The following is a 10201-nucleotide window of genomic DNA, read 5'->3' as shown; positions in this document are numbered from 1 at the left end:
CTCACAGCAAGAAGGTCATGGGTTTGATTCCCGCATGGGGCGCTGTTGTCTCTGGGGGGCAGGTCCTCCCCAGACCTTCAGTGCTCAGGTGGGCTTTCTCCCGGGCCTTTATGTGTGGAGTTTGCATGTTCTCCCTGTGTTCCCAAGGGGTTTCCTCCACCAAGAACCCCAACAGAAAAACATGCAAAAGAACAGAACACTTTCCTGTCCATCCCTGACCAAGATGGACGGTTCACTTCACTTGGTCCCCGGGTGCTTACAAGCTGCCCACTGCTCCTGGGGGGTCCTGGAGGAAGCACGGTCCAGGATGGAGAAAACACAGAAAATAAATTCACTGTGACCTCAGGCCTACGTGTGCGTGTGTTTCCTGTGTCGCAATAAAAACAATTATTATTACAATTATATATTACGTACAACGGAGGGAGAACTAAGGCTCTAGTCTAGAGTTCAAATTTTCTGTGGCCCCTACGACTGATGTGGGTGTTCTGTGGTCCAAAAAAGCACATGTGTCTTCCAACGGAGATGATTTTGAAGATTTATTTCTTACTAAGACATTAACAAACATTAAATAATCCACCTAATGTAATCTCAAACTTGTATTCCTGACTAACACTGTACATATCTTGAAATCTTAACACCTTGACATGTTCACCTTGACATGGTCAGAAAACCATGAGACTTCTTCACTTCTCGTGCCATCTACAGATCACATAATGCCTAGCTAAAGGCCGATATATGCTCAGTTTCAGATGCAACGCGTAAGCACGTAAGCACGTAAGCACGTAAGCGCAAGCAATTCACCGCCAGAACAATAGGCTTGCGTAAAATGGTGCAAGTCTAGAAAAAGGGGCAGACGCATGCAAGACGTGAAAAGACGCGCAAGGGGCGTGCAAGGGCGCCTTGCGCCTGCGCCTCTGAACATAAATCGGCCTTAAGGGAGCGCAGTTAACCCAAAACAGTGCCCTTAAAGCTACAGGCACCTGATACGATGAAATTATCAATACAATGAAATTACGTTATCTAAAGTGAAATGTAGGTAAATTATTAAATTACTGAACATGAAATAGTAATTACTTAACAATAATGTAAATAACAATTATCAAATCAAGAACATAATGTGCACAGAGCTCCTGAAAGTAAGACTGGCACCCTCTTGCAGCAAACATCAGCTAGTTTCACAGACCAGCGGGATCTGAACTAGGTCCCTCTCTACACCAACAAGCCCTGACGGACACGATTCTTTATTCAATGTCTTTCTAAAAACTACGGAATGTGTGGTCTGCAAGGAGATCAATGGTTCCACTGAGCTGCACAGAGATCCTTAAAGTATCAGGTACCTTTTTGCAGAAAACATCAACTGGTTTCACAGAATAATGGTGTAGCGCCCCTCATGCCCTTGACAATGGCATGACCTTGTAAAACAACTCACCTTTTAATTTGGGCGCAGGCACGAGATATAGGGCAAAGGCAGCAAAACATCAGGGAGATCCACACTAGGGCATAAATAATAACACACTGAGTTGCTAACAGAAGAATTCAAGCTGACATTAACCAAAGAGGGAAAACTACAGGACATAACAAATTAAACTGAATTAATAAATCACTCACTCTCACATTCTGGCACAAAACTATGTCACACACACAATATGCTCGCTGCCACAGTATGTTTGTGGTTCCCCCTGGTGTATAAGCCAATGAAGTTCCTAAATAAATGTAGAAAGTTACAAAGTATTCAGTATGGGCATTCTGAAAAAAAAGGAATTGTTATTTAATCATAACGTTATCCGAGAAAACCTCAGAATGTAATCAAATGAACACTTACAGCTACACGAGCAGCATAGAAGCCATGCAAGTAGTGATACTACAGTAATAATCTACCTCCAGCGGGCGGTACACATTTTCTCAATCATGATTTTGCCTTAAATCGCTGCGTAGTTCTGATGCAGTTGAACGTGCTCCTCTGAAGTTATTTTCTTTTTGCTTCCTTCTTCCGGTTGGTGGACGCGAATGCAGTTTGTGTAGGACCCATGTGTTCACAAGTTTTCGCAAGTGTTATTTGATATTATTTAAATTTCGGGAATAATAATGAGTTCACAGAAAGGCAATCTATCTCGAACACGTGCTCAGAAGCACCAGAACAGTATTGTCTTCAAAAATGATAAATACAATACCAACGCGACCCTGAAGGTAACTTCAACGTTTAGCGATGTTGTGCTCCCTAGCTTTGGTTAGCTAAGGATCATGAAAGCCATTATTGAGATTATAATATAAATGCAGTTGATATTTCTTAGGACAACCACTCTGAAGCTTAGCCGGGATTGGTTAGACATTGCTGTATCTAGCACATTAACTGTTGTGGCTTACACATACATTGTAGGCCTATTAATGTACTGTAAGCTATCTTTGCCAGCTACGAGCTAAATGTAATCCATAGATGCAGCAGGTTGAGGCTGATGGGAATGAGAAAAGACCAATTTACGATGGAGAGCGTTCACATTATAGACATAGAATATTAATTCTATGTCTATGGTTCACATAACGACAACAAATAGGCAATGGTATTGACAAGGTTATGTCAAAGAGGTTAGATAGCCATAAGGCTTACATAACGTTAATTCGCGGTGTACATCACAATCACCTGCGCTAATGAGGACCTGTGTAAACAATGTAATGACTTATTTGTGCGTGGAGCTTGTACTTATTTGTTTATCTTTCACCACAAAGGCCGCCATGTCGAGTGACGTCAAACTTACTTCTCGGAGCTCTAAAAAATAACCCACGTTCCTAGTGGGATGTTCAGAGTACGACAGGCGTTCAGGTGTATTCTCCCTCTCAGGGGTCGTAACTTTCCCAGTTTTTCATGAACGCACCAAAGCTGTTACCTATATTTGCATTTATGCAGTAGCGTTTAGGTATTTTAGGGGCACCTTCATTAGGATAGGTACAGTCTTGCCACAAAGCTCCAGTGTACTTGGTGACGATCGGTTTAAACTCTGGAACGAATACATAAGGCCTATTTCACAAAAGTTTCAGTGCTTGGTTCATGACTTTATGGAGATCGTTAGTTACACTAGATATGTTTGGTAGTTACTTGAAAAACTGAATACATAGTCAGGGTATTCATTCCTAATTCAAACGTAATGTTCACTTCATTGTTCATACATGTAGATTCTCCACAGCTCTCCCTTACATACTGTGATCTCTATAAACCCATAACACTCTTCTACATGTACACAGAAAGTGAATGCGAAGGTCCACGGGGGTGTATGTCAGCGGTGCAAAGAGGTCTTGGAATGGAAAGTAAAGTACAATAAATACAAGCCTCTCACACAACCTCGGAAGTGGTGAGTACCCAGCCATAAATGCTGATATTTTTCATTCATAAGTATTTCAGTGTACAGGAGTCATCTTCATGATGTCTAGCCTCCCCATGTGCCCATATGCTTTGTCTGTTTCTTTCGCTAGTGTGAAGTGCTTGCAGAAGGCTATAAAGGCTCCATACCACATCATATGCAAGCCCTGTGCCCTCAAGCTGGAACTGTGTGCCAAGTGTGGAAAGAAAGAAGAGATTGTTGTTCCGTAAGTGTCTTTTCTGCCCTTTTCTGTGTGTGTGTGTGTGTGTGTGTGTGTGTGTGTGTGTGTGTGTGTGTGTGTGTGTGTGTGTGTGTGTGTGTGTGTGTGTGTGTGTGTGTGTGTGTGTGTGTGTGTGTGTGTGTGTGTGTGTGTGTGTGTGTGTGTGTGTGTGTGTACATTTCTCATCAAGTAGGCCTACTCTATGAGATGAAATGCTGGTTAACAATAGCAAGCAAGGTCAAGGCCAAATTTGAGGCCATGCTGGTTAGGAGTTGATGACCTCATTCACTGTTGTCCCTACTATAATCTATAATGCATGGTACAGCTCGTTTACCTGCCCTCTTTAAAGGTCTGTTGACACAGTATAATAGCCATGGCAAGGGTGAGCAGCAGCCATTCATATAATAAAAGGCAAATAGCACAAGTGACTTTAAAGAACACTGCATAAAATATCATTCTCGGCTGTAGACAGCAAACTGGGTTGTGTTGTTTTCATATTTCTACATACATTTTATAGTGAGCTTTTGGTTGCGGCAGCTAAGCTACCAACTCAAACACTCTGATGTTCAAATTAAATCTGGATTACTGTTACAAAGTGGCTATTGGTACCAATTCCAGGGGGATAAAATTGGCAATAGTGCCACGGGTGCGTCAGTAGTCCATCAATAGTCCTCACCCCTTGGTATCTGAACCATACTGCTGCCTTCCAAGCAGTTAGCTCGGGTTCGATTCCTGGCCAATTGAATTGAGTGAGTTTATTGTATATGGTCACTTAGCAGTTATAGTCCAAGTCAGTGACAAATGCTTGCCTCAGTGTCCAAGTGGCATCCAAACGCTGTTTCTGATTACAATCCTTGATGTAATCAATGTATGATGTTACAAAGTAACTGTGTGAACATACAGCCTACACTAACTAAGCCTCATCCCAGTGGCAGCGGCAGCAACCAATGGTGCCTGAGCCGAGCAGTGCTCTATTGCCCCGTGGCAACTCGGCGCTGCTCTAGCATTAACCACAGCGGTGGAGCTAACTGTTTGTTTGATTCTTTCCACTAACAGAAGAAACTCGTATCATCCATGGTCCTCAAAGCAGCATTTCATTCAGAATAGTCCATCAGATGTATTGCTTCAGTGGTTTACAAAAGACATTTGCGATAGAACACAATGAGGAAAGATTAGGGGGATGAAAATTGATAAGGTGATAAATAAATTGGTACACTAAATATTCTTCAAAGACATATAGGTCTTCAGTAAGCCTTTTTGAATAAAAAATAAATCTAAGTAAATTCATTTTCATATCTCAGTTTCATGGATTATAGTATTTGTATAGAAATTTATAAAATATAGAATAGAATAGAATAGAAAAGCCTTTATTGTCATTGTATTTACATACAACGAAATTTGGAGTGCTTCTCCTGTTGGTGCGACGAGGGACAACATATAACACAACAACAACATATAACACAACAATATTGCATATCTAAAAAACGGTAGGAATAGCATAAAATATATATAAATATTAAGTGTGCAACAAAGCGCCGTGGAATATATTAAAGTACCTATGTATATATTATCATACAATATATACAGCAACAGCACACAGCATAACAGAATATATATATATATATACTTATATACAATTTATACAACAGCAGTACACAGAATAAGAAATACAGAAATACAGAGATGGTATGTGTGACTTGCAGTCAATCAATAAAGTGAAGTTTAGTGCATGACTGTATTTAGTTTTCTGATGGCCGTAGGGAAAAAACTGTTCCTAAGACGTGTGGTCTTGCTCTAAAGAATCTGTACCGTCTGCCTGAAGGTAGGAGAGTAAACAGTAAAAATATCAAATGTTTAAAGGTTTTTGGAAAGGTTTTGTCAAAGATGACAATTGTTTACAATTCATTTTTAATAGTCTTTTATTAGTTCGCTTCAGCAAGGCTAAACTTTCAGGTATCTTCTGCTGTTATATAAAGATAATTTTGAGTATGAAAAAAATACTGATGTTTATACGGTGCTGGAAATGAGATGAGTGGTTGATTGATTGACTGCCCTCTACTTGAGGAAACTTACCAGTTGGAAACTGAACACAGAACTCCCCCTGGTGGTCAACCATAACTCATCTTCACTTCATTCACTTCATCAGTAGGAGTAATGAGGAATTTGTTATATTTCATTTGGTAATGCCTTTTTTGTTCCATTTCACATTTAAAGCCCCATTCTGTGAGAATTGTTTTTTTTTTTTTGCTACTGTGATCCCCTAAAGCAGGGGTCTGCAAGTAACGTTTTCCTTGCCACTAGGTGGCGGTCAAGAGTCTGGGTTGCTGCCTATTTAGATGCTGCGGTAGGTGCCCCTCACGTGACCTCGCAACAACTACATTTGGAATGGATAGGTCTACTAAAAATAACTGAAAATAATAAATCATGTGAATGAGCTCATTGGTGGTCTGTTTGAATAATTTCATTATTTTATTGAACTCTATCTTAGCCCCCTCTGTCAATATAGCCTCGCCTATTGTGAATAATAGCAATGATGGACTTCTTTCAACATTGAGCCTCCAAATTAGACCTAGGCTAGTACTTGCAGTCTATCTTAGGCTACTTTTATTTCTAAATAGTTGGTAAACGCACCTCCTTACAATGTAACAATGTTTATTGTTTGGGGAAAATAGTGTGCAGAGAGAAGTTAGCAAAGAATAGGCTGGGAACGATGTCTTTGTCAAAAAGTCTGAAGAGGAAAGTTGACAACCAAAACAGAGCCTATAAAGGGAAATGGAAAGACCATTTTGCGTTCATCTTACCCGGTTTCCCTAATGGAAAGACCATGTGTCTCATATCATATGTAACGAAGTTGTCGAGGTTTTTATTTCGCAATAATCTTGTTGCACCACTTCTGTCAATCTGAAGTTCAGTTAAAGACGAGTGGTGAAATTAAGAATGCAAGTCATAGTGCCCTGGTGTTCTCTCTCAATTCTGCTTAGCATCAGCCTGCCTAATTCGTGAGTCTGTCGACCAGAAAAAAAAGATCTCGGCTAAAATTTGGCCCGGGGGCTGCCTGTTGCCGACCCATGCCCTAAAGCTTTGGAGTGTAGCTCACTTTTACACCACTGTAAATACAAATTGTGCTACGAGACCCCATAATTCAAAGTGATAAATGGAACTGGCAAAGACAACGCCAGAAGCCAAAGAAGTTTGTAGACTGACAAGGTAGAATAATATTACAAGATTTTAGATGAAAACTAACATAACCAAAAGAATAACAAAAAAAAGAAGATTTCAGCCTATATTTTCATTTTTTTGAATGTGGAGTGTGTGTTATCTTATCAAATGTTGTTGCCGACATAATAAAGGCACACTTTGTGCTTAATATACACCCTAATGTATTACAAGCTAGTTATTACAAGCCCTGAAGTCTTTTGAAACCTGTTTGATTTCATCTTGGAGAAGGTTTCATTTAGGTTCACCTTTTTTTTTTTTTTTTTTTTAACACAGATTTTTTTCTAACTGGATAAAGCATCTCAGCATTTATTTTCTTTTTGTTCTAAGAACTGCCTCTAGCCTCTACTAAAAGCTGTGTTATTGGAAGTGCTAACTAGACTTCTGTGATTAATACTTGAAAGCTTCTCGTTCAGCACGTAGCACCAACAGGCATCACAAGACTTCCACTTGTCCGTTCAGAACAACTGACAATTGTGTGTATATACAGTCATGGACGAAAATGTTGGCACCCCTGCACTTCTGTCAGATAATGCACCACTTCTCCCAGAAAAGTGTTGCAATTACAAATGTTTTTGTATTCACATGTTTATTTACTTAGTTTGCATCGGAATAACACAAAAAATCTGACAAATAATGCCAAATCTGACTTTATTACACATAAAACTCAAAAATGGGCTGGACAAAATTATTGGCACCCTTAAGAAATAATTGTATTTGAAGCATGTAATGCTCCTTTAATCTTTATTTAAACTCACCTGTGGCGAGCCACAGATGCTGGTAATATAGAAATCACATTTGCAACCAGTTAAAATGGAGCAAAGTTGACTCAACCTTTGTGTTGTGTGTCTGTGTATACCGCGCTGAGCATGGGGAAAAGAAAGAAGAGCAAAGAATTGTCTGAGGAATTGAGAACCAAAATTGTAGAAAAGCATGGACAATCTCAAGGCTACAAGTCCATCTCCAGAGATCTTAATGTTCCTGTGTTCACTGTGCGCAGTGTCATCAACAAGTTTACAGCCCATGGCATTGTCGATAACCTCCCTGGATGTGGAAGGAAGAGAAAAATGTATGACAGACATGCAACAAAAGATTGTTTGAATGGTGGATAAATAACCTAGAACAACTTCCAAATAAATTCAAGCTACCCTGCAGACAAAGGGTACAACGGTGTCAGCTTGCACTATCCGTCGCCATTTGAATGAAATGAGATGCTATGGTAGGAGACCCAGAGGTCCCCACTGCTGACACAGAGACGTAAAAAAGCCAAACTTGAGTTTGACAAAACTTTCTTGGGGAAGCCAAAATCATTCTGGGAGAACGTCCTGTAGATAGATGAGACCAAAGTAGAGCTTTTTGGTAAAGCAGTTTACAGACAACAGATGAGGCCTTCAAAGAAAAGAACACGGTCCCTACAGGCTAATATGGTGGAGCTGGACCGATATTTTGGGGTTGCTTTGCTGCTTCTGGAACCTGATGCCTTGACTGTGTGCATAGCATCAGGAAATCTGAGGACTACCAAATCATTTTTGGGCGCAATGTAGGGCCCAGTGTCAGAAAGCTGGGTCTCCGTCAGAGGACATGGGTCTTCCAGCAGGACAATGACCCATAGCACACTTCAAAAAGTACCCAGAAATGGTTAAGAAAAAGCACTGGAGAGTTCTGAAGTGTCCGAGATGAGTCCAGATCTTAATCCCATAGCACAACTGGGGCATGATCTCAAATCAGTAGTTGGGAGAGGGCACCCTTCAAATGTGAGAGACCTGGAGCAGTTGGCAAAAGAAGAGTGGTCCGAAATTCCAGTAGAGAGGTGTAAGACACCTCATTAATGGTTACAGGAAGCAATTGATTTCAGATATTTGTATTTCTTTATTTTTAAGGGTGTTCTACTTATTATAAAGTTGAGGGTGCCAATAATTTTGTCCGGCCCTTTTTTGAGTTTTTGGTGGAATAAAGTCAGATTTGGCATTATTTGTCAGATTTTTTTGTGTTTTTCCAATGCAAACTAAGTAAATAAACATGTGAATACAAAAACATTTGTAATTGCAACACTTTTCTGGGAGTAGTGGTGCATTATCTGACAGAAGTGCAGGGGTGCCAACATTTTCGTCCATGACTGTATAAATCTACAGTGTGCTCGTAGAAAAACTCGAGTACCTCATTGGGTCGTAAACAGTGAAAACTAGTGATCTTTGCCAAAATGTTGTGACTTCATATAATTCCACATACACTAGCTGTAATAGACATAACTTAGTCAGAAGTTCAATATCTGACCACATAGGTTAAAATTACATTTTGGTTTATTCCGTAGGCTTGAGACACCAACGGAGGAGACTGCCGCCACCGAGCCAGCAAGTAAAGGGGGCCTTAGTAAGACTAAAGAAGAGGAGAATGCTGAAGATATTGGTGACCTTGATGACCTTGACAGTGATGGTGACCTTTCAGATGATGGCCCAGACTAGAGGCTTATTGGGTAGAGGGAGCACCACTCACAGGCCTACAGTTTTTGAATACACAGGACTCATAGAGAGAGGTTAGGCCTTGTACCTCGGATCCTTCCACCTAAGAACCACCAGTATTTATGACTTAAAAGAACGTATGATGATTCAGTATGGTCTGAACACACATCAGTAGAGACAAGAGTATGGCAACTGATCATAATCATTCTCTACATGTACATTTTTTTTTTTTTATTCAACATGCAGTTTGAATTTACTGTTTGTATTTTCTGTGCCCTGTCAAATTCACAATTTGTAAGATTGTTTATCCATTTTGTGCTCACAGATCAGATGTTAGTTTAAAATGTACCTCCATTTTGTTACTATCTTCATTGATTGAGGGTGGCACTAAAGAAATAAAACTCTGGTCTGACAACACAACGGTAAAAGCCTTTTCCTTATTTTCTTTTAATTCCTCGCAAATACATTTTATAAATCGTTCAGAGATTTCATGGGAATCAGGCACGTGAGCTGAAATCTACTCAACTGAAATATAGTCCCACCCTATCTGAGGAAAAATGTCTTGAAATATATTCCCAATAGAGCTGTTGCTATGTAAAATAGTTTTATACTTTTTATCTGGGCTACAGGTATGGATACTAAGATTGCTAAGATACCATATTCTCCGCAAACAAAAACTGTCACATCTTTAAAATGTGGCACTATTATTTATTTTTCTGTCCTCCCTTTGTAACCCCGATGAGTGGATTGCACATGTGCTTCTTGATGATTGAGTCATGAGGATTGTCAGTGATGTGAGAAACGGCATGCAAAAGATTTGCAGGATCCCTCTGTGGTCTCCCGAGCTCTGCGTGTGCGTGTGTCTGGGTTTACTCCTTAACAACTTGGCACCTGATGTACCCTAGACTTCTGTCATTTCCTTTCCATAGGCCAACAACACGTTGCTTCAGCTC

The 10201-nt window shown here is 40.1% G+C and overlaps 1 protein-coding gene across 1 annotated transcript; it reads left to right on the top strand.

The window, feature by feature from the left end:
- Positions 1–2006: 2006 nt before the first annotated feature.
- cUnh9orf85 (chromosome Un C9orf85 homolog) lies at positions 2007–9668 on the top strand. The gene is made up of 4 exons (XM_080852752.1): positions 2007–2187; positions 3238–3344; positions 3466–3579; positions 9101–9668. Exons 1-4 carry the CDS (start codon positions 2086–2088, stop codon positions 9249–9251), a joined length of 474 nt encoding a protein of 157 aa, XP_080708878.1. The 5' UTR covers positions 2007–2085; the 3' UTR covers positions 9252–9668.
- The last annotated feature ends 533 nt before the right edge of the window (positions 9669–10201 follow it).

This window comes from Sprattus sprattus, assembly GCF_963457725.1.
Source record: "Sprattus sprattus genome assembly, chromosome: 15".
In the NCBI taxonomy this organism is placed as follows: domain Eukaryota; kingdom Metazoa; phylum Chordata; class Actinopteri; order Clupeiformes; family Clupeidae; genus Sprattus; species Sprattus sprattus.
The sequence above is the reverse complement of the archived record's forward strand: the minus strand, read 5'-3'. Positions and strand labels throughout refer to the sequence as shown.